This window comes from Pungitius pungitius, chromosome 13 (genome assembly GCF_949316345.1).
Source record: "Pungitius pungitius chromosome 13, fPunPun2.1, whole genome shotgun sequence".
In the NCBI taxonomy this organism is placed as follows: domain Eukaryota; kingdom Metazoa; phylum Chordata; class Actinopteri; order Perciformes; family Gasterosteidae; genus Pungitius; species Pungitius pungitius.
The window spans coordinates 16,486,877-16,511,594 of NC_084912.1; the positions used below are offsets into that span (position 1 = coordinate 16,486,877).

Sequence of the window (24,718 nt, forward strand, 5' to 3'; positions counted from 1 at the left end):
GAGGCGGTGGAGGACAAGGAAAAGACAAGGGGTTTGTGGATTTTTTCATGGCAAGAAGAAGATAAAAGAGCAGTGATACAGCTGCTGTAACATGTGAAGATGTTGTTGTTGGTTTTTGGGCAGTACAAGACGTCTAAAAAAGACTGGGTCCCGCTGTGTTACTCAGGCTGCGCTACAGCGTCTATTCACAGGCGCGATCCCACTACTGAGCGGCACGGGGGCTTTGACCTGCTCCGTCTCCGGCCTGGGTCGTTGCACCCCTCCTTAGACGACCTGGTGGTCCCGGGCTCCCCCAGGAGCTCCATGTCCATACCGAACTTAGTGCGGACGCCCGTTCGGCACAGTCCGCTGCAGCCCAGAGCTCCTGAGCTCAAGCGATCCGCCAGCCTCAGCCTCCCAGTAACTTGGATCACAGGCACGCGCCACCACACCCGGCGAGAAAGTGGACCATTGGGAGAGAATTTGGGCTTTTACAAAAGTGCCGTCCTCCAGGCACACCCGGCAGTGGGATGTCCAACACATTTTGTCAATACATGATCCTGATATCCGATTCCTGATGACCTGAAAGGAGTAGATGATTGAAATGTAAGATGTCTATTAGTGATGGAGGCCAAATGTTTGAGTGTGAGTAGAGTTGTTTGTGACTTTTCAACGGACTGACTGCTGCGATGGATGCGCCTCTCCGCCAGGTGGAGGCGGTGGAGGACAAGGAAAAGACAAGGGGTTTGTGGATTTTTTCATGGCAAGAAGAAGATAAAAGAGCAGTGATACAGCTGCTGTAACATGTGAAGATGTTGTTGTTGGTTTTTGGGCAGTACAAGACGTCTAAAAAAGACTGGGTCCCGCTGTGTTACTCAGGCTGCGCTACAGCATCTATTCACAGGCGCGATCCCACTACTGCGCGGCACGGGGGCTTTGACCTGCTCCGTCTCCGGCCTGGGTCGTTGCACCCCTCCTTAGACGACCTGGTGGTCCCGGGCTCCCCCAGGAGCACCATGTCCATACCGAACTTAGTGCGGACGCCCGTTCGGCACAGTCCGCTGCAGCCCAGAGCTCCTGAGCTCAAGCGATCCGCCAGCCTCAGCCTCCCAGTAACTTGGATCACAGGCACGCGCCACCACACCTGGCGAGAAAGTGGACCATTGGGAGAGAATTTGGGCTTTTACAAAAGTGCCGTCCTCCAGGCACACCCGGCAGTGGGATGTCCAACACATTTTGTCAATACATGATCCTGATATCCGATTCCTGATGACCTGAAAGGAGTAGATGATTGAAATGTAAGATGTCTCTTAGTGATGGAGGCCAAATGTTTGAGTGAGTAGAGTTGTTTGTGACTTTTCAACGGACTGACTGCTGCGATGGATGCGCCTCTCCGCCAGGTGGAGGCGGTGGAGGACAAGGAAAAGACAAGGGGTTTGTGGATTTTTTCATGGCAAGAAGAAGATAAAAGAGCAGTGATACAGCTGCTGTAACATGTGAAGATGTTGTTGTTGGTTTTTGGGCAGTACAAGACGTCTAAAAAAGACTGGGTCCCGCTGTGTTACTCAGGCTGCGCTACAGCGTCTATTCACAGGCGCGATCCCACTACTGAGCGGCACGGGGGCTTTGACCTGCTCCGTCTCCGGCCTGGGTCGTTGCATCCCTCCTTAGACGACCTGGTGGTCCCGGGCTCCCCCAGGAGCACCATGTCCATACCGAACTTAGTGCGGACGCCCGTTCGGCACAGTCCGCTGCAGCCCAGAGCTCCTGAGCTCAAGCGATCCGCCAGCCTCAGCCTCCCAGTAACTTGGATCACAGGCACGCGCCACCACACCCGGCGAGAAAGTGGACCATTGGGAGAGAATTTGGGCTTTTACAAAAGTGCCGTCCTCCAGGCACACCCGGCAGTGGGATGTCCAACACATTTTGTCAATACATGATCCTGATATCCGATTCCTGATGACCTGAAAGGAGTAGATGATTGAAATGTAAGATGTCTATTAGTGATGGAGGCCAAATGTTTGAGTGAGTAGAGTTGTTTGTGACTTTTCAACGGACTGACTGCTGCGATGGATGCGCCTCTCCGCCAGGTGGAGGCGGTGGAGGACAAGGAAAAGACAAGGGGTTTGTGGATTTTTTCATGGCAAGAAGAAGATAAAAGAGGAGTGATACAGCTGCTGTAACATGTGAAGATGTTGTTGTTGGTTTTTGGGCAGTACAAGACGTCTAAAAAAGACTGGGTCCCGCTGTGTTACTCAGGCTGCGCTACAGCGTCTATTCACAGGCGCGATCCCACTACTGAGCGGCACGGGGGCTTTGACCTGCTCCGTCTCCGGCCTGGGTCGTTGCACCCCTCCTTAGACGACCTGGTGGTCCCGGGCTCCCCCAGGAGCTCCATGTCCATACCGAACTTAGTGCGGACGCCCGTTCGGCACAGTCCGCTGCAGCCCAGAGCTCCTGAGCTCAAGCGATCCGCCAGCCTCAGCCTCCCAGTAACTTGGATCACAGGCACGCGCCACCACACCCGGCGAGAAAGTGGACCATTGGGAGAGAATTTGGGCTTTTACAAAAGTGCCGTCCTCCAGGCACACCCGGCAGTGGGATGTCCAACACATTTTGTCAATACATGATCCTGATATCCGATTCCTGATGACCTGAAAGGAGTAGATGATTGAAATGTAAGATGTCTCTTAGTGATGGATGCCAAATGTTTGAGTGAGTAGAGTTGTTTGTGACTTTTCAACGGACTGACTGCTGCGATGGATGCGCCTCTCCGCCAGGTGGAGGCGGTGGAGGACAAGGAAAAGACAAGGGGTTTGTGGATTTTTTCATGGCAAGAAGAAGATAAAAGAGCAGTGATACAGCTGCTGTAACATGTGAAGATGTTGTTGTTGGTTTTTGGGCAGTACAAGACGTCTAAAAAAGACTGGGTCCCGCTGTGTTACTCAGGCTGCGCTACAGCGTCTATTCACAGGCGCGATCCCACTACTGAGCGGCACGGGGGCTTTGACCTGCTCCGTCTCCGGCCTGGGTTGTTGCACCCCTCCTTAGACGACCTGGTGGTCCCGGGCTCCCCCAGGAGCACCATGTCCATACCGAACTTAGTGCGGACGCCCGTTCGGCACAGTCCGCTGCAGCCCAGAGCTCCTGAGCTCAAGCGATCCGCCAGCCTCAGCCTCCCAGTAACTTGGATCACAGGCACGCGCCACCACACCCGGCGAGAAAGTGGACCATTGGGAGAGAATTTGGGCTTTTACAAAAGTGCCGTCCTCCAGGCACACCCGGCAGTGGGATGTCCAACACATTTTGTCAATACATGATCCTGATATCCGATTGCTGATGACCTGAAAGGAGTAGATGATTGAAATGTAAGATGTCTCTTAGTGATGGAGGCCAAATGTTTGAGTGAGTAGAGTTGTTTGTGACTTTTCAACGGACTGACTGCTGCGATGGATGCGCCTCTCCGCCAGGTGGAGGCGGTGGAGGACAAGGAAAAGACAAGGGGTTTGTGGATTTTTTCATGGCAAGAAGAAGATAAAAGAGCAGTGATACAGCTGCTGTAACATGTGAAGATGTCGTTGTTGGTTTTTGGGCAGTACAAGACGTCTAAAAAAGACTGGGTCCCGCTGTGTTACTCAGGCTGCGCTACAGCGTCTATTCACAGGCACGATCCTACTACTGAGCGGCACGGGGGCTTTGACCTGCTCCGTCTCCGGCCTGGGTCGTTGCACCCCTCCTTAGACGACCTGGTGGTCCCGGGCTCCCCCAGGAGCACCATGTCCATACCGAACTTAGTGCGGACGCCCGTTCGGCACAGTCCGCTGCAGCCCAGAGCTCCTGACCTCAAGCAATCCGCCAGCCTCAGCCTCCCAGTAACTTGGATCACAGGCACGCGCCACCACACCCGGCGAGAAAGTGGACCATTGGGAGAGAATTTTGGCTTTTACAAAAGTGACGTCCTCCAGGCACACCCGGCAGTGGGATGTCCAACACATTTTATCAATACATGATCCTGATATCCGATTCCTGATGACCTGAAAGGAGTAGATGATTGAAATGTAAGATGTCTCTTAGTGATGGAGGCCAAATGTTTGAGTGTGAGTAGAGTTGTTTGTGACTTTTCAACGGACTGACTGCTGGGATGGATGCGCCTCTCCGCCAGGTGGAGGCGGTGGAGGACAAGGAAAAGACAAGGGGTTTGTGGATTTTTTCATGGCAAGAAGAAGATAAAAGAGCAGTGATAAAGCTGCTGTAACATGTGAAGATGTTGTTGTTGGTTTTTGGGCAGTACAAGACGTGTAAAAGCCTTCTTAGATTTGAAAATTTTTGTTCATTCATGAACCTTTTTAGAACTCTTTGTTACCAACATAACTACTTTCATTTGTTGTTTTATTAGTCCCTTTTTCAGGACTGTGTAGATGTTGACTGTCTAGAGCTCTGTAAAACGTAGTATTTTACTTCTATCCTTATTGCCAAAATTGTCCGTTTAAGCAGTCAAAAAATAAGAATGTTTTTTTTTGCCTTGCCGGGGATTTCAACACGAATAAGCCTAGTTATCAAATTATTTTACAAACGCTGTTACTACAACCCCCTCTAAATCATTTTTAAGGTAAGGAACATACATTTCTAAATACCAGCAGCTATTGAAAGGGGAAGTCTTAAAATACTGTGTCATGGTCTTTTGATTCTAAAATGTTGTGATCTATTCAGTGTCCTACCAGCTATTTATGATTTAGTCAAAGTCTTTGTCTTTTTGACGAAAATGCATGTTAGTTTTAATCAAGTTTTAATCCCTCCTTTGTTTAGTCTAGTTTTTGTTGACGAAAACTAATTACATTTTTTTCTAGTTTTAGGCACATTTAATAGCCATATCAAACTCCTTTTCTTCCCTCAGGCCCAGGGAGTACAACTGCTTAATAGTCTAGCTTGTTGTAGATAGGTTGTCCATTAGATATCCCTCCTAGGATGTAGTAGGAGTGGGAAAACTTTCTGACTGTCCATCACGGGCCACAATGGGTTTTAAAATTTGACAGAGGGGCCGACAAGGAACAAAGGGATTAGGTGTTTGTGTGAGCTAATATAAATGACATGTGAAAAATCATTACAACAAAGGATTTGGCTTTTAACAAGTAGCAAAGTATTTATTTCCAAGGGTATTTAACAAATTTGCAAGGGTGTAAATCTCCGCCGACTTCATGAGAACCAGGGACCTAAACGCAACACTTCAGTGTGTTCAGCTTGTCTGTATACTCTCAATGCTTTTGACATGGCCATTGGAAACGTCATGGTCCTTTTGTTTCCACTGTGAAATTGCTGTTCCCAACGAAACTTATAACCATATAAAAATAATACTAATAATACTTGGCGAAAAAATGTCTTCTTCTTCAAAAGAGACCCCTTAACTGTCCTACAATAAGTGCAATACATCATTTTTGGGGGCTGGATCATAAAGCAGCCATTCTCAACTGGACCGTGTCTTTTCATTCAGTTTCTTTTCTCTTTATTTTTTGGTTTCATGACCAGTATTTTTCTCTTGTGTCTGTCCTCCAGGTTTTCCTCCACCTGCTGTCCCGCTACATCCTCACTTGCACGGAGCAGTTGTATTAAAAGCCTCCATTACATTAGATTACATGTCATTTAGCTGACGCTTTTATCCAAAGCGACGTACAATAAGTGCATTTCCACATAGAGATACAAACTCAGAAGAACAAGTAACAAGAAAGTACATTTTTCATCAAATAAGCAGTTTCAAAACATGTTATAGAAAAGTTCCATTATAAGTACAATTTAAGTGCTATCATTTGTTAGTGCTACGGTTTGCTAGTGTTTTAGTCAAGGTAGAGTCTAAAGAGGTGTGTCTTGAGTTTTCAGCAGAAGATGTAGAGGCTCTCTGCAGTCCTGATGTCACCAGAGAGCTCATTCCACCATCTGGGAGCCAGGACAGCAAAGAGTCGCCATCTCACCGAGTGCTTTTCTCTCAGTGAGGGAGGAACAAGCAGCTTGGCAGATGCAGATCGGAGTGTGCTGGTTGGTATGTAGGGTTTCACCATGTCCTGGATGTAGACTGGTCCCGATGCATTCACAGCATGGTACGTCAGTACCAATGTTTTGAACTGGATGCCTCCACCTGTCACATGTGCTCGCGCGTACTTTGTTGCTTGGTAACGAAAGTACGGTGGCCAAGCCGGTTTAACACCGTCTTCTCAAGATGTGGTGCGTGAACTGGTTGAAGTGCGCGTGTCTTGAAACGCTGGCTACCGTCGCCAGAAAACGGAGCGGCCAGGTCCGCATGAACATCTGTTAAACTCCATGCACATCGGTCTCTGAGGTTCCGCGGCTTAAGCCTAACAGTTAGCTAAACTGAGATTGTCTAAACTGCATTCATACAACAACACGAAATATGTACTTACAGACGAATAATGTCCTAAGCTAAAGCGTGAAAGAAGGCTCTTTGAGTAGGTATTTAGCTTCAAGCCGGATCAGTGTACTTCCTCGTGCGGACTGTCCACTAGATGGCACTACCTACTAAATGTAGGTTTAGAGAAGGCAGAACAGTAATCATGACACTGAATAACCGCCGTACAGCGGTCGTATGTCTGTGACATGCGAGGGGAAAAAAAGTATTGTGACTTCGTCAACACTAACATTTTCGTATCGTCTCGGTAATGAAAGTTATTATAGATTTAGTCATTTTTATTTTTTAAGATCCGTTTTCGTCTCGTCTTAGTCATGGGAAAAAGGTCGTTAACGAATATTTTTGGTCATAGTTTTCGTCAACGCAATAAACACTGTTGTCCCCTCAGCTCCCCGGACCATTCAGGACGTGCATGCTTTCATTCTAACATGTCGGGGTCCTGACAAAGTTGCTACCCTGCAGCAATCAAAACGCCCAGTGAGGCCAATTGTGCACATTGTAGGAAATGATGGTCCTTTAAATAGTGGTGAGAGAATGAGAAAAGGTAACCTTGTATGCATTTGAGCAGTCATTTTTTATTTGGCTTGTTTATTAAAATTTACATTTGTTAGAACCCGAGGAACGGGCAACTAATGCTTTTGAAACGAGAATAAAACAACAAGATTAATGTCCTTATATGTAACAGGGGGCAGCCATGAGCTCTTTTACTCTGGGCCATACAGGGAAGACAGGAGACAAAAGTGAAAAGTAATATGAAGCATTCATCAGCATGGTGTAAATATAGCGTTAATACCTGCACTTTTCATGCTGTGTCATCACTAAGGACCTCAACTTAATTCATCCAAAGAATGATGAAGTATCTGCCAATTGTTAAAATATTTTACTTATATTCACCCCAATGCAATTCCTGTTGAAGCCATGAAGACATAGTCTGCCTGATAGATAATATGAGACTTTACCCCTTCAAGGACTCAGAGAAGTAAAGTAAAGAGAAGTATTTATTTCCACACACAAACAACATTTGATAAAAAAACTTTTTGGATTTTGGGTCTAGTTTGAATCATATATATACAGTATATATATATATATATATATATATATATATATATATATATGCAAATGCTTTCAATTATTAAGGTTTTATTAAGTAGCATAGATTAGTAGCATAAATTATGTTACAACTGCACAAAACCCAAACACTTAATCATGATGAGTAAAACTTGCTCCAAGCTGCTTATGGAGATGCTGCTTGAGTCTTCAACTTGATCCAGTCCAGGAACTGAGTGACTCGTGCGTAGACCCCAGGCTTGTTCTTCTTTCCACATTGGTCCCCCCAACTCACCACACCATAAAGAACTTTGGCATTATTCTGGTCACAAATTAGCGGCCCCCCGGAGTCACCCTGAAACAAGAGCACACAGCTCACCAGATAGCCAATGCACATAATATAAGACAAACAGTTATTTTGAATGAGATCATGCACATTTTCTCTATTAACCTGACAGGAATCCACGCCTCCCAGGAGGTGGCCAGCACACAACATACTATTATCCAAGACTGTGCCATAAACTCTTCGTTCAGAGCACTTTTCCTGGTTGATGAGCATCACATTGGCATCCAGCAGATGGGGGGAACCATTTGGAGCTGCAGAGAGAATGTGGAGAGAAATCGATACTGAACCAAAAGATCTGCAACAAAAATGAAAGTTGACTTTTTTTGTGGCTCAATATGTATGTGGCCTTACAGTCCTCAGTGGCACCCCATCCAGATATTTTACACTCCATCCCATCAGGCAGTTGGGCATTAGGCAGACAGGCTGTCTTCACAAACTGGGTCTCATTGGCACAAACTCCATCAGTGCCTTTAAGCCTCAACAAGCCTTTGGGAATGCAGTTTGAATGAAAGTCAAACCAAAAGAAAAAATTACACAGATAAAATGTAATTCTATTTTTAGAATATAATTCATGGCTTATGCTTACTGTACATCTCATGTTCTAATCTATACAAATTGTAGTATTTGAGTGTCACATACCATTATTAATTAATTAACTAAAACGTCTCAAAAGGATTCAAATTTTGTGGGTTATATCTATATTATCTTAAGTGAGAAATGAATGGATCACCTATGTCATTGTAAACCGCAGCAGTAGTCTCCCTGTAGTTCTCATGAACAATAGCCTCTTCAACTTGTATAGTTTGTGCTGTGGGTTCCTCTATATTAGTCGACAGAGCTCCTATAACCACCTGCATGTCCTTTGTTTGGGCACTATGCAAACAACACAGAATTCCACAAATATTAAAACATCATGTGAAAGCTATTCCTTAAACACCCAATAATGCTAGATACCCAGTTGTGCTTACATGCAGTGTCCAGCTGTCAGCACCCAACAGCTCGCGATGAGGGTTCCTCCACATGTGTGTGAGAAGGGCTTGTTGGTGGACTTCGGTCTCACTTGCAGAGACACCTGCCAGGGTGCAGCGCCGGGAGGGACTTTCAGACCACCAAAAATTCGGGCAACATTCTTTTTAGGCTGAGGCTGCCCACAGGTGGCGAACTGTTGCAGTGGAGCGGCTGCACTGGGCGTAACTTCTGCGGGTGTGGGAGAAGGTTGTGAAGCTTGGCTTGGCAACACATTTGTAGGGGGAGTCACAGTTAACAGTTCTGGGGACGGTGGGGGGGAAAGTGTAGCATCGGGACTAATGCCACCAGGAAGAGTTGTTTCAGTTGTCACCACGCCTGAAATGCAACAAAAGACATATTTATTTCATCTTTGTTGACTTATCATCAATAATGTTGTGTAGCTCACCTGGTTGAAGACACTTAGTGATATCACAGTAATCCCAAGACAATCTGTGGCCTTGTCTGAAGAAACACCAGGGCATCTGGTCTCCGTCCGGATTTCTGTGTCACACGTTTGAAAATAAATGAAGTGCATTCATATAGCAGCGGACAACCGTCTGCTGATATGTGAAAGCTTATTTATTTTCTCCTTACCTGCAGAGATTGTGAGGGCCAAGTCCATCACTGTCCTCGAAGGAGTTGAAGGGATCAGCTCCGGCCTCCAGGATGAAGTGAGAGTTCCAGTAGAGGCATTCATGGCCATCATCCGTTTCACTCACATTGCCGCGGTATGACTCTCCGTTATCCACATAGCAGTCACTGGGGCCTTAGAAATGTTCCTCAATCAGTCAGTATATCAGAGTTATGGTGGCATGTTGGACAGTGAAAAGGAAAACAACATTGTTGGGAGTAGAATTTACCAACATGGCAGAAACGTCCTCTATGCCCCATAGGGCACAGGCAGTCAAAGTCATTCCCATCCCTGATGCATTGTCCACCATTCTTACATGGATTGGGCTGACACAGGGACACTTTGGGAAAAAACAGTTGACAGAGAAAGCTCGTTTTCGGGATCTGTTGAAAACGTGTGGTACAGAGGCAATTAATGTTATTTGAAACAAAGAGAAAACTCCTTACTGCGCATGCAATGTGGCGGCTGGAAGGGCTCCTTGCATTTGCACTCGTAGAATGGGGGAGTGGAAGTCAGCACACATTCACCACGCCCGCATCGGCCTTTTCTACAATGTTTGGGACCTGAGACAAAAGTTTTAAATAAATTGTGTGTATTGTCCATATTTGTCAACCACAATAATAAACGTTTTTTTATTCAAACCTTTCTGGCATTTCTTTCCCTTGAAGGGTTTGGGACAATCACATTTGAAATTCCTCTTGCGTTTCTCCTCACACACTCCATTGTTGAAGCAAGGGTTTGGGTTGCACTGGCCTATGAAATTAGAAAAATTAAGAGGCGAAGAGAAGCTTTCTATGGAATAAAGCAGCTATTGAGAAATCCGGTGAAAATACACACATTTTTTGTTAAATAACTCTCTCACCGTCTGGCTCTTGCATTTCAAACACCCAGTCTGAATTACCATGGTCATCGTCATCATCATCACCATCACCATCACTAGCTCCCTCCGCAATCACAAAGTCTAAAATAATAATTATAATAAAAAGTTAATAATAATAAATAAATATAAAATATATATATATAATTGTTATCTTCCTTGTTCTCTTAAAGCATATAATTAATTGTAAAATATTTTTGCTTTAAGGGAAATATCATTAATAATTAACATTTTTTTTAAAAACATTTACCTCTTAATATGTCCTCATACCTTCCTCTCTTTTTGCCGGGCCTATTCTGAGGTCCCTGACCCTTGAGATCATGATGGTGTTTGTCCTTTTTATGTTTCAGCTGAAGGATATTATGAGAGGACCACATAAGAGTAATAATAACAATGTACAGTCAGTAAATAATAATAAAGACAATGAATACATACTTCAACGGGTACAAGGAGCACAACGAAGAAAAGGCAAAAGGAGAGGAGCTTTAGGTTCATGATGGCAGCGGATCAGAGGACGTCCAGCAGGGTGAACAGTCTGGCAAAAAACATCTGTGTAAGTACTCTAAACCTTTGATTCGGCCGACTTTTCTGCTCTCTGTTGTTGATTTACCTTTATTGATTTCAACTGTGCCTTTGGTTAGTGTTTCTTAGATAACAAGAGTTCATATTAGGAAAGATATTAAATGAAAGAATATAAGCTGCAAATAAGGGATTCTCTCTGTTCCTTTGATGAAACAGTTTTCATATTATAATTTAACGGAATGAGTTTTTATTTAATTGAAATAGCATTGTACACGGATCCAACACAGCAGGTCAGGGAGCATATTTGCAAAGCCAAATTGTTTGTGGAGACTTTGGATTCAAACACACTAGGTATATTTCATCATAAAGTACTGAGTGCTCTTTTATTCATTTACAAAATCATTCAAATTGATAGAATGCTCAATCAAATATACAGTAAATATACAGTATCAGTGATAATTATTACCTTCAAGAAAATGTTGAAATTTACAAATTTCTTTGTAAATATGTTAACTCATATAGACATCAAACACTGTTCCCATGGTCCTCATTGTTTTTAGTTTAATGAACTTAATGATAGGCCACACTCGATAACACAATTTTAGCAGCTCTATACTAATCGGTGATTGGTAGTAAGCTGAACAATGATTGCGTTTTTACCTTCTACACTTTAGCATGTTAGCATAAACATTCTGTGTAGCTCAAAATACAACTGTGTGTTTAGCTATCACAGCTGTGGAGTCATTGTACTGTTTAAATTACAAACCTTTACAATTGGTGCATTATTAGAAAATGGTGCATTAGAAAGGAATTACTTTTCTGTAGAGCCACTAATCAGAGATCACAGGAAGGCGATGGAGCATTACAGATCACTACAGGCTTAGCATTGGTGCTACATTGGTCATGGCCGGGACACAGGGCCAGGTGGAGGCGGTCCGAAAATCTTCCTACACAGAAGGAGAACAGTGGCGTCATGTTGTCTGCCTCAAGAAACGTCACCGTCTCTGCGGGGTAACTACACAAAACACCGATCCGACAGAAGCGTTTCATTAAAGGCAGCTTATGGTAGGGTCTTCTCTGTAGAGGATGTATGAGCAGAATGCTGTTTTTTCCACTCATCTGCTTAAGTAGAAAGTTTCTCAGATGACCTTAAATCTCATTTTGAGAATTTTATGTCAGGTACTACATAGCATTTTATGGCACCATACCTTTTTTGGAGGCCAGCTGAGGTACAAAAGACGATTTAGTATCCCGACAGAATTGAGTAAATATGATGAAAAAACTTGAAACCTCCACCTCACATACAATGAGAATGCTATTTTTTAGTTAATGATATATCCTCTGTCAGCAGTATAAAAACATCAATACTGGACATAACCAACAAACTGGTATGTGGGATTGTTTTTGTTATATACAATTCCAAGCAGTTTTGTATCTTTAAATGAGTCTGGGTTGGAACTTTACTGTGTTTCTCACCAAGCATGGACATTTTGTAATGGCGCCATGAGTTTCTACTGAACTTACAAAGTTCCACAGGAATCAACAGCAACAAACAGAAAGAAAAAAGAAAGAAAGAACAGTTCCACTCACAGCAAAGCAAGAAGTAAAACGCTGTCAAAACAAATAAAAGACCCCATTTATCATTCATTCCCATTATTTGTCATTTTTTTACATAGAAGTGATTCCCATTCCTGGTTTCCGGTGCATGTCTATCTGGACAAATCATTCAACGCACAGTTTCAGGATGCATCACAGCAACAAAAATAGGGTCCATTTCATGGTTTCCTTGATTATGCGAGGGAAAAACAAAAGAACCGGAGAAAAGGAAATAAACAAAAAGCCTACATCTAGGTGTTTGTGGTTAGCATCAAAGCCAAAAAAGGGTCACTGCCAAAATGACAAGAAGCAATGGATATTGCACATTCCTGGCTATAACTGTGTTTGTGTAACATGTTATTTACACAAAGTGGAGAAATCCAGTATCAATTGTGGGCAGACAGGTGGAAATCTGATACCTCCAGTCTGGTTCTGTCCACATCCCTGAGCAGTTTAGCTCTCCCTCTACTGGTTATTATGAGCATTTCATAGGGATACACCTTCAGAAGGAGACACTGGTCAGTGAAACAGGTCAAACCTACCCGCTAGGCCTAAGCTTCACAATCATGCAAATCATTTGTCATCGAACAAAGCTATGACATTTAGATATTTGTGTAGTTCTGACTGTGACAAAAGGAACACTGGGTGGGAGAAGAGGTATGTGACAGCAGGCTGACGCAGTGAGAGCTGGATTTTAGGTTGTTGGGCGGGTGCCATCATAGTGTTCACATTTTTTATGTGTAGAAAACATGCGAAAGGATTGAGTAAGGGCAAAAACACGAAGACAGTTATGTAACTTTTCTTTTTAGAGTAATTCAATGCAAACTGTACAGATTAATTTGTAGGCCAAATACATTAACATGGGAATGATTGTCCTGGACAGCTGATGTGCTCCTACTTTTCTTCAAGTGAGCGTTGATATTTTGACGGAAATACATCTAGAGGTTCATTGAAGCCTCTGATCAACTCATATCCACACAGTAATGTACAGTGTCTTATATACTACGTATAGTATATAGTACAGTATATAGTGATATGAGTTGTTTAGATGATAATCTGGCTGTTGGAGTCTCAACTGTATGCTGCATACAGTATACAGCCATTTTGGGTCAAAGCTATGTGCAGGTGAACATGGAGAAGGCAGCATGGAGAGGCCTGCATGCTAAGCGTGACTTGGCAGCTCCTGAAGCACCATGGACCAATTGAATATGAGTTTTTCATCAACAGTAAAATCTTGTTTAGTTCCCTATTTCTTACACTAACGTCCCCATACTATGAGGCCAAATACGACATGATAATTTGTTTATTTCATCCTCCTCTTATTGGCTGCTTCTCTTTTGTAATTGTTAAAATGCAGAGGTTTGAATCTATCTATATTAGTTGCAATATGAACCAAATTAAGTGTCATTATTTCATAATGACGTAAATCACCATTAGCCACACTGTGTTGATTGCAATAGCAAGCAGTTAACCAATTTGAGGGAAATCATTACAGCTTGTAAAGCATTATTCTGCAACTTTCTGAAGAATTATATTTGTAAAACAAACAAGTTGTATTTGTGGCTGTATGAGCAATGCTGTAATACCATAAGTTAATATTAAGCTATCTTGTCGGGGGTTAGAACCGTGGTTGTGAACTGGACTTGTTGTATAAAGGCAGCGTTGGAGAGCTGAAAGTATGAATTATGTGATTTTGCAAGTTATACAAACCAAAATCGTTTCATTTCTTGTATCTATTTTACTATTAACAACATGTCTACACAGGAGATAGACAAAGATACATGTTTTTTCTGCATGAACAATAATTTCAAAATGTGTTTAGAGTTGCTCTTGCAGTTGATGGAGATTTGTGGGATGCACATCCAGGGCACGAAGCTCCCGTTCCACCACATCCCAAAGATGCTCTATTGGGTGGAGATCTGGTAACTGTGGGGGCCCTTTTAGTACAGTGAACTCATTGTCATGTTCAAGAAACCAATTTGAAATGATTGGAGCTTAGTGACATGGTGCATTATCCTGCTGGAAGTAGCCATCAGAGGATGATACATGGTGGCCATAAAGGGATGGACATGGTCAGAAACAATGCTCAGGTAGGCCGTGGCATTTAAACGATGCCCAATTGGCACTAAGGGGCCTAAAGTGGGCCAAGAAAACATCCCCCACACCATCACACCACCACCACCAGCCTGCACAGTGGTAACAAGGCATGATGGATCCATGTTCTCATTCTGTTTACATCAAATTCTGACTCTACCATCTGAATGTCTCAACAGCGGTCAGACAAAAGGTTTAGCCGGACGGGGGAGAGGGAAAGTAGTCGGTCCGCTGGCTGCCGTCGGTAATCTAAACATTGGCCAAATGACCCGCTTCAAACTTTCTGAACACATACAGAATCCCTTTGTGTTGATTTCTAAAGCCTCATTAAGACGTACTTCACTTTATTTAAGACGCTGCGCTACTTGTAGGTCGCTGACTGTGTGTCCTTCCGCCGACCTCCGACCACTTTTCGCACTCGGCGTCACTTGTGTAGCAACAATAAAGTTAGCCGAATGCAGACGTCAAGTTTTTAGCACCGCTTAAACACAGGCTCGCTTTTTCGTTTTCGCGGTGAAATAGTTCCAAGGAGAAAGGCCAGGGACAGCCTCTGGTTTCAAGCGGAAAACAGTGATCCCTAAAACGTAGTCATCTGAGGTAAAGTGTCTGCTGCAGACAAGCGCTCCCATTGATAGATGAGTGCTTCCCGTTTAATGCTAACGTTTGGTCCTTCATCCCGCCGGATGGCCTGAATCCATTTTCGTCGAACATCACTATCAACCGGGAAGGAATGAAACGACAGATATGGCTGCTTTTGGGAATAACAATGACACGCTGGAATAACTCTTTCTCGTTGTTTGCGCCATTTGTTTACCATTGCCCGGACCAGACAGGAAGAAGAGTACCACAACGGTTGCGTATTTCCGGTAACAAATACGGAAGTTGTGAAAAGGGGCCACTACTGCGCATGTCATATTTTCCGCGAACCTGATTGGTTATCTGCGTTCTTACGCCGGCGCCAGTTTGAAACACAGAGCAACAATACTACGTCACTGGAGACGTTGCAAGCCGTCGGTTGCCGAGCAACGGTAGCTATAGTGAATGACGCATGTTAGTGATCTGATGTGTGACGCTGCCTACTTTTAATCAGCCATCAGTTCACCTACTGGTCAGTTCAAAGCTAGCCTTTTGAAGATCAGTAACAGAAAACAGATGCACAGATAGAAGAGAAAGAGAAGGATATTAAATTGAATATCTACCTTCTAGTCAAATCATTTTCAACAGGATCAGTCAAGAACAGTGGGACCTGTTAAAATCCTGCACCCCAAACAGCACCAAACAAGTTCTGATACAAGAACTCATCTTTAGCCACCCTGTGTGACACAGTCACAGAAGTTTTTAATCAAGTTATGTATAACAAAGAAATAGCCGAGAGTCTCAGTTCAGCCCACTTGAGAGACACTGCAAATTCTGCCCCCTTAAACACTGGAGGGGCTGGGATCATACAGCACATCACTCCCTCTAACACACTTGATCAGATGGTTCACAGCGGACTAAAGAGCAGGTTTTGTCAAGACCCAGCAGTGGAGGAGAATCCAAAAAAAGCCTACGTGGAGACCACAGTGAAGAGGCTGGTTTGTCGGGCATTCAAGACGCACAGAGGGACCTCCACAGACGAGGAAACCAACATCATCGTTCAGCGCCTGTTCGATAAGACGTGGGCCAAAGTTGAGGACATCGACATCAAAGTGTCAGGAAAAACTTTCATCGACAAGACAATGTTCAACTATGTGTTGAAGAAGATGGGCACCAAGGCGATGGTTCAGGAGGCTTTGACGTCTGGGCACGAGCTAGTCGACAACTACATTGTGTTCTCCATCAAACAGCATGTGAAGCCAACGCAAGAGAATCCAAGGAAAGCCTACGTCGAAACCACTGTGAAGAGGCTGGTTTGTCGGGCATTCAAGACGCACAAAGGGATTTCCACAGACGAAGAAATCGAAGTCATCGTTCAGCGCCTGTTCAATAAGACGTGGGCAAAAGTTGAGGACATCGACTTCAAAGTGTCAGAAAAAACTTTCATCGACAAGACCATGTTCAACTATGTGTACAAGAGAATGCTCACCAAGGTTGTGCTTCAGCAGGCTTTGACGTCTGGGTTCGAGCCAGTCGACAACTACATCGTCTTGTCCATCGAACAGCATGTGAAGCCACCATCAGACATACTCTCCCGGGTCCGCTCGTTCCTGGTAGGAGTAGCCTCCAAAATATTCTAAAGCTTTTACTTTAGTTAGCTCTAGTCCGGTCTTACATCCAGGTCTGCTCAACTGACCTCCACTCTTCATCATAAAGGGATGTTCGATTTACCGAACCTGAGCTTCGTTCTGAGTGTTGCTCAGTAGGGTTTTCTCCGGGTTCTCCGGTTCTCCCACATTAGTCATTCTAGTTTTTTTAATCTAGAATAGAAAAAAAAGTTTGATTGTCAATCTGTGTTAAAGTCATGACTGAAAATGAATTTTTACACAATGACCAAAGCAACTTTCCAGAAGAACAATAACATATCAGTTTCATTAACCAGGTCAAAAACATCAAAACCTACATTCACAGGTTGATATCATCTCTGCGTTATGCAAATCATTTGCATTTCGCCTTTAAAATTAAGGGAGTATGCGCTGCCTGTTAAACCAACAAACAACAAGCCTTGCGCAAAGCAAACCATACTGTGTACCACCCATCCAAATACTAGTATTTCCTCTAGGTTAAGGGCCATAAAAGTCATTTGTGGTTCAGGCCAGAAACTGCCCACTTCGGTCTAAGAGGGCCAGACCAGTAACATCATATAGGTGACTGTCCGGTTGACCGCAGATGATGCACCATCATTTTCATGTGGCATGCGCTCAGAAGCTGTGTTTCAATTCATTGGGCTGCATTGTTGTAGGACCTATTCTTTGTGGTAGACCTGGGGCGGGTCCTCCAACAACCCCAAGCCCTAACAAACCCCAAAACGTATAAAATAGAAGGTCATCTTCTTATTTCATTTAGTTCAGGGAGATATGCTTTTCCTCCCTGCTTCGCCGCTGGGCGGCTCACTATAACCCGATGTCGGGTCATATGGGGTAGAAGAAAACACTAGACCGGATAATAACCCAATTTCATTGGCTAGGAATCCGGGGGGACGCGCGCCGCTGGTGTGCGTCCTGCCCGGAGTGTCAGTTAGTTAACCACCCGGCCATCCTGAGGGCACCGTTGCGCCCTCTACCATTGGTGGACCTTCCGTTTGAACTTGTCGGCATGGACCTCATCGGGCCATTTCACCGGAGTGCACACGGATATCGCTTTGTGTTAGTCCTCATGGATTACGCAACACAATATCTGGAGGCAGTGACATTGCGCAATATCTCGGCAAAGTGTATCGCGAAGGCTCTGTTTCAGGTCATCTCCCGGATCGGAATCCCCAAATAGATTCTGACGAACCAGGGCACCTTGTTCATGTCGCGCACACTGAGAGAACTTTACGGATTACTGGGCATTAAGTCCATTCGTACTAGTGTGTACCACCCGCAGACCGACGGGCTGGTAGAACGTATGAATAAGACACTGAAGTCCATGATCCATAAATGTATTAGCGAAAATGAACGTAATTGGGATAAATGGTTGGTCCTCTGTTGTTTCGAGTCCGGGAGGTCCCCCAGGCCTCCATGGGATTTTCTCCCTTTGAACTTTTGTTTGGCAGGAAACCGAGCGGCAGGGCTGGAGTGTTAATCGAGCATACCGGGCAAATGCTTGGCACACGCACATCACGCACTGCGCGTAGGGCACCAAGTGCTTGGGGGGGCACCCAAAAAACTGGGAGGTGAAAAATCATCACAGTAGGCTACTAGTATAGATAACAAATAAAAAATGTCTAAAGCATTTTAATATGCAAAAGCAATACAAAAGTAATAGGCCTAGACCAAATTAGTGTAGAAAAAGGGGAACCTCCTTTGCGGCCTCCCCTCCCCCCACCTCCCAGTGGTTTGTTCAATTATGCCTCAAATCTCAAATGTGGCAGACAGCTTTGAAAATGGCTTCGTAAAGGCATCAAGAGTCGGGTGCGGAAAAAAGAAAAAAGCGGGATGATACTCGCGCATTGCTCTCAGCTAAGACAATGTTTTAAATCAGGGGTCCCCAAACTTTGTCTTGTGAGGACCGTTGCTAGCGGTCACCGGGCGGCCGGCTGGCCGCAAATACTTGAGCTCATAATGTCCGCACGGATCGCCGGTAGGCCGTATTCGGTACTCGTCCGCGGGCCGCCCTGTTACCGTTAGCAATAAGACTAGCAATCATTCCTTAGGTTGCTAGCTAGCTAGCAATGGTATTTCTGATCATGCTTAAATTGGGCCTGCCATTTCTTTTAGCCATCAGAGATATAGTCAGGTAACGTTAGCCTAGTTGGAATGCGGTGAGTCTGTTGCGTCACTTCCTGTCGACAGCGTGTTTGATGTCTTGAACTTTTTCAGAGCTCTAGCGATACCAAGTTGATTATGTCGTGATATTGTCAGTACAAGCGGCGAATTATCTACGTGAGACGTTGTTAAACGCCTCACCGTCCAGCACTTTGTCGTTTAAACGAATAGTTGCTTAGACGTTGTTTAGCGTTAGCGCTACCTCTTTTAGTATTAGCTTGCAGCTAACCTTGTGATGTCTTCCCTCCCTACCTCCCCTGCTCTCTCTTGCTCGGTGTGTCACATGTTTAGCTATTCCTCTGCCTCCCTTACGGATTATGGTACATGTAAGAAGTGCAGTATATTTGATCGCTTGGAGGCGAGGCTTAGTGAGTTAGAAGCACGGCTCCGCACCATGGAGGTAGCCGCTGTTAACCAGCCATCTCCTATAGTCAGTGCGGACCACATAGACGTATCGTTTGCTCCTGCTAACCGTCCCCCGGCAACCCCCGAGCGGCCGGGAGGCTGGGTGACTGTCCGGAATAAGCATAAGTCTAAGTCGAAGCACACGGTTAACCACCAACCACTTCACGTTTCAAACCGCTTCTCCCCACTCAGCGACACACCCGCTGAGAAGCCAACTCTGGTTATAGGTAGCTTCATTCTGAGGAACGTGAAGTTAGCGAAACCAGGGGCCATAGTCACTTGTATCCCCTGGGCCAGAGCGGGCGACATTGAGTCTTATCTTAAACTGCTGGCTAAGGATAAACGTAAATACAGTAAGATTGTAATACATGTCGGCGGTAATGACTCCCGGTTACGCCACTCGGAAGTCACAAAAGTTAACGTGGAATTGGTGTGTACATACGCTAAAACAATGTCAGACACCGTAGTTTTCTCTGGGCCCCTCCCAAACTTGATCAGTGACAACATGTATAGCCGCATGTCGTCATTCCGCCGCTGGTTGTCGAGGTGGTGCCCAGTAAATAATGTGGGCTTCGTTGATCACTGGAAGACGTTTTGGGGAGTGCCTGGTCTGATTAGGAGGGACGGCATCCATCCAACTTTGGATGGAGCTCAACTCATTTCTAAGAACCTGACCCAGTTTCTTAATGGACTTAATCCATGACCCAGAGTTCAGACCAGGAAGCAGAGTCGCAGTCTTACACACTTCTCTGCGCTTCATTCCGAGCAGTCACTCAGTGTAATTAACTCTCTAGAAACTGTTTCTGCCCCACGGACACCGTTATTTAAGTTAAAGGTAAACAACCGAGGAGTTATATTTAATAACTTAATCAAAGTTAAATGTAACAATACAACTGTGCAACAAACTAGGAGAATTAAAGGGGGACTTTTGAATATTAGATCTCTGTGCTCTCAAGCTGTTTTAGTAAATGAACTAATATCTGACAACCATGTTGATATTTTCTGTCTTACTGAAACATGGCTATCGGATGGGGAGAATTTTAGCTTGAACGAAGCGACTCCTCCAAGTCATGTTAATACTCATATCCCCCGAGGCACAGGCCGAGGGGGTGGAGTGGCAGCTATTTATGACTCCTGCCTTTTAATAAACCTTAAACCTAAACTGGATTATAACTCATTTGAAAGTCTGACTTTCAGTCTTTCACAACCAACCTGGAAAATAATCCAGCCGGTTCTCTTTGTAATAGTGTACAGGGCCCCAGGTCCTTATTCTGAATTTTTATGTGAATTTTCACAGTTCTTAACGAGTTTGGTCCTTAAAACGGACAAGGTAATTATAGTGGGTGACTTTAACATTCATGTGGATGTCGATAACGACAGCCTTCGTACTTCATTTCTCTCTTTGCTGGAATCAATTGGTTTCTGTCAGACTGTAAACAAACCAACTCATTGTTTTAACCACACCCTCAACTTGGTTCTTCTGTATGGTATTGTGATAGAACACTTAACAATCTTTCCACAGAACCCTCTCCTGTCCGACCATTGTCTGATAACCTTTGAATTTCTACTACCAGAATCTCCTCCTCCTGCCAAGGGTTTCTACAGTCGATGTTTATCGGATACCGCTGTAGCCTCATTTAAAGAAGCCATTCCCTCTGCTCTAAGTTCAGAGTCTTGTCTCAAGATATCAGAAGACTCCTGTGAAAACTTCAGTCCGTCACAAATCGACCATCTTGTCGATACTGCTACCGGCTCTTTGAGAATGGCACTGGACGGTATTGCTCCCCTCAAAAGAAGAATGGCAACAATGTTAGGACAAGAAGGAAGTTCGCCCCTTGGTATAACTCTCAAACCCGGAACTTAAAGCAAACTGTGCGGAAACTTGAGCGGTTATGGCGTTCCACCAAATCAGAAGGATCTAGGCTAACTTGGCAAGACAGCGTCAAAACATATAAGAAGGCTCGCCGTAACGCAAGAGCATCCTATTACTCATCATTAATTGAGAAAAAATAAAAACAACTCCAGGTTTCTCTTCAGCACTGTAGCCAGACTGACAGAGAGTCACAGCGCTGTCGAGCCGTGTATTCCTGTGGACCTCAGTAGTAACGACTTTATGAACTTCCTCAATAATAAGATTCTGACTATCAAAGAGAAAATTGATGGTCTACTACCCCGAACCGGATGTAGGATCCTTGGATGCAGCCGTGGGCCCTGATACCTACTTGGATGGTTTCTCTTCCATCAACCTTGATCAACTGACTTCTACAATTTTGAAATCCAACTCTTCCACTTGTCTCCTGGATCCGATTCCAACTAAGCTGCTTAAGGAAGTTTTTCCGTTAATTAGCACATCCCTACTGGATATTATGAACCTGTCTTTGTTGACAGAAAAAAACAGTACATTGGTTTTTTCTGTCAACACTGCATAAACTTTCATTGTTATGCAGACGATACTCAACTGTATATATTGATCAAGCCAGAAGACACCAACCAACTTGTTAGACTTCAGGATTGTCTTGGAGACATCAAAACTTGGATGACCTGCAACTTCCTGATGTTAAACTCGGAAAAAACGGAAGTTATCATGATAGGCCCAGAGCGCCTTCGAAGTCAGCTGTCACGTGATACAGTCTCTATGGATGGAATTGCTCTGGTATCCAACAGCACCGTCAGAAATTTTGGAGTTCTCTTCGACCAGGATATGTCCTTCAACTCTCATATAAAGAAGACTTCAATGACTGCCTTTTTTCATCTACGGAATATATTTCGAAAATCAGGAACTTCCTGTCTCAAAGTGATGCAGAAAAACTAGTTCATGCATTTGTTACTTCTAGACTGGATTACTGTAATTCTTTGTTATCAGGCTGCTCTTGTAAATCGCTTAAACCTCTCCAACTGATTCAGAATGCTGCAGCACGTGTATTAACAAGAACTAAGAAATGGGATCATATATCTCCTGTATAACTTCTCTGCACTGGCTTCCTGTTAAATCAAGAATAGAATTTAAGGTACTTCTCCTCACCTACAAGGCACTTGCTGGTGAGGCACCGTCCTATCTTAAAGAGCTTGTTACACCGTATTGCCCTACAAGGCATCTACGCTCCGTAGATGCCGGGCTACTTGTGGTTCCTAGAGTTTTAAAAAGTAGAATGGGGGCCAGAGCCTTCAGTTATCAAGCTCCTCTTTTGTGGAACCAGCTTCCACTTTCAGTCCGGGGGGCAGACTCGGTCAGTTCATTTAAGATAAAGCTTAAAACGTTCCTCTTTGATATTGCTTATAGTTAGGGCTGGCTCAGGTTAGCCTGGACCAGCCCTTAGTTAAGCTGCTCTAGGCTTAGACTGCCGGGGGACTTCTTAGGACACACCGAGCCCCTCTTTCACTCTCACTCTCTCCTCCCACAATCATCCATGTTTTATTAATGTACATCACTAATTAAGCTTCTTTCCGGGAGTTTTTTGTGCTTTCTCGCCTAGCAGGTCTCCGTGGATCATAGTTTCGTGCGGACCCCGGTTCTGACTCCTGGCATGGCTCCGCTGACACCTGCTGCTGCCATCATCATTACTTTAAATATGATTCATATTACAGTCATCAAAAACCAACATCTTTCTGCTCTCCCTCCCCACAGAAGCCTGTGTGGATGGTGGTTCTATCTGATGGTGGTTGTCCCTGTGGTGGTCCTGCCGTACACCTGTTCTGCTACTTTCAATTACTTGTATCATTTCTGTTAGAGAAATTGAATGTATTGTACATCTTTTACATTGTTGATTCTGTACACATGACATCCATTGCAATCTGTCCATCCCGGGAGAGGGATCCCTCCTCTGACGTTCTCCCTAAGGTTTCTTCCCTTTTTTCCCCATTGAAGGGTTTTTTCATATTTTGGGGAGTTTTTCCTGTGCCGATGTGAGGGGTCGGGACAGAGGATGTTGCATGTGTACAGACTGTAAAGCCCTCTGAGGCAAATTTGTAATTTGCGATTTTGGGCTATACAAAATAAAATGAATTGAATTGAATTGAATAGTTTGCTTTGCAGTTCAGGATGCTTTTTTGCGTTGGTTATCAATTATGTTCAAACAAACAATCTTTTTGTGTGGGGAAAAGTAGCCTAGCTACAACTGACACTTTCACAATGTAATGAAATGATGAGTGGGAAACGGCTCTTGGTAAGGTTAACTTTGGAAAAACCCTTTGACTAAACGTGACGTGATTTCGCCAAATTAGACCGCTTTAGATAAGTTCAGTTGTTGTTCTGTGCGGTGATTTTCAAGAGGTTCATTGGCCAAAGCAACATTTGTTGGTGAAACTACAATTGGGGGAAGAAAAAAAACACAATCTCAGTGTTGGTGGATTTTCATATTCACAGAGTTGTCAAATTATGTACAGAATTGTTTTATTGTGCCTTATCAGACCTCTTTTAAAGGTAAAATAGAGTTTTAAATTAAATTTTAAATGTTCCAGTGACACATAGGCCCATATAAACCACCACCGGGCATTTGTGCTTAGGGCACCCAAATGGCTAGCGCCGGCCTTGCGCGGGCTGACGGGGGTGTGCTAGCGGTCGGCGGCCGGGTTTGCACAACCTCACATGCTCAGCCCTGGCCACCCGGCACCCGCGCGCACACTGGTCTGATGCGCCACAACTTCACAACAACCAGGAGTTTTGCGCGCGTCATTGACTTAGCAGGCTGTGATTGGAAATCGGGACTGGTGCTGTCCCGGCTGGGACAAATCAAAATGCCCATAATTCGGGATGTCACGAGTGATACGGGACAGTTGGCAAACCTAGCTCGCAGGCAGCATAGGAGAAGGTGCAGCAGGTGTCTGAGTCTGACAGTGACGTCCAGGAGGGGCAGAGTGAGCAGGAGAGTCATTGAAATGGTAAGCAAGCAGGTAGCTACATGAACAGGGAGAGAGTGTTAATCAGGGCGGGTGAGTGAGGATAGTGTGTGTGGGCCTGGCTGGGCCACAACCAAGATGATGACGATTTAACAGTTACCTCAAATAATGAATAATATAATAAGGCAACAAACATTATCGTTGTCGGTTGTTGCTATAATAAAGTCTGAGTGTTAGGTTGTCATTTGTCAAATTGTCACTTAAAAGTTACTGCAATGGCCACTCAGTTAGCTAAAGTAAAATAACACAGCATAAGCTATTTTTTGGTAGCTAGCAGAGTTGAGAGTTCACTTATTCAATTGCAACTTGGAATATTCTAATGTAAACATTTAAAACTCATAATGTCGACGGCCCTTCCTCTCTAAAAAAAAACTTAAATGATGCCATTTGATTATTTTAATTATTACTCGCCCACAACGAGTTACACGTTAGAAGAGGTAGCTAACATATGTTATTTGGGGGTTAAAAACCCGCTTTGCATTTTGAAAGCTGTATATTCAACTAACTAGATATTTTC

At 44.3% G+C, this 24,718-nt stretch overlaps 1 protein-coding gene across 1 annotated transcript; it reads right to left on the reverse strand.

Moving 5' to 3' along the window:
- Positions 1 to 7,513: 7,513 nt before the first annotated feature.
- Positions 7,514 to 10,879, reverse strand: LOC119213910 (hyaluronan-binding protein 2). Its single transcript, XM_037465137.2, has 13 exons — positions 10,739 to 10,879; positions 10,554 to 10,653; positions 10,289 to 10,387; positions 10,069 to 10,179; positions 9,873 to 9,989; positions 9,656 to 9,766; positions 9,390 to 9,561; positions 9,202 to 9,296; positions 8,756 to 9,131; positions 8,518 to 8,660; positions 8,139 to 8,273; positions 7,893 to 8,038; positions 7,514 to 7,796 (listed from the first exon to the last, which is right to left on the reverse strand). Exons 1-13 carry the CDS (start codon positions 10,796 to 10,798, stop codon positions 7,629 to 7,631), a joined length of 1,833 nt encoding a protein of 610 aa, XP_037321034.2. The 5' UTR covers positions 10,799 to 10,879; the 3' UTR covers positions 7,514 to 7,628.
- Positions 10,880 to 24,718: the final 13,839 nt, after the last annotated feature.

Excerpts from the sequence above, each read along its gene's own strand:
- LOC119213910 (XM_037465137.2), bottom strand. The coding sequence starts at position 10,798 with ATGAACCTAAAGCTCCTCTCCTTTTGCCTTTTCTTCGTTGTGCTCCTT. Across the intron at positions 9,767-9,872 it reads GCCGCCACATTGCATGCGCA|TGTCCCTGTGTCAGCCCAAT; the intron begins GTAAGGAGTTTT and ends TTTTTCCCAAAG. Across the intron at positions 9,562-9,655 it reads AGGACGTTTCTGCCATGTTG|GCCCCAGTGACTGCTATGTG; the intron begins GTAAATTCTACT and ends AACATTTCTAAG.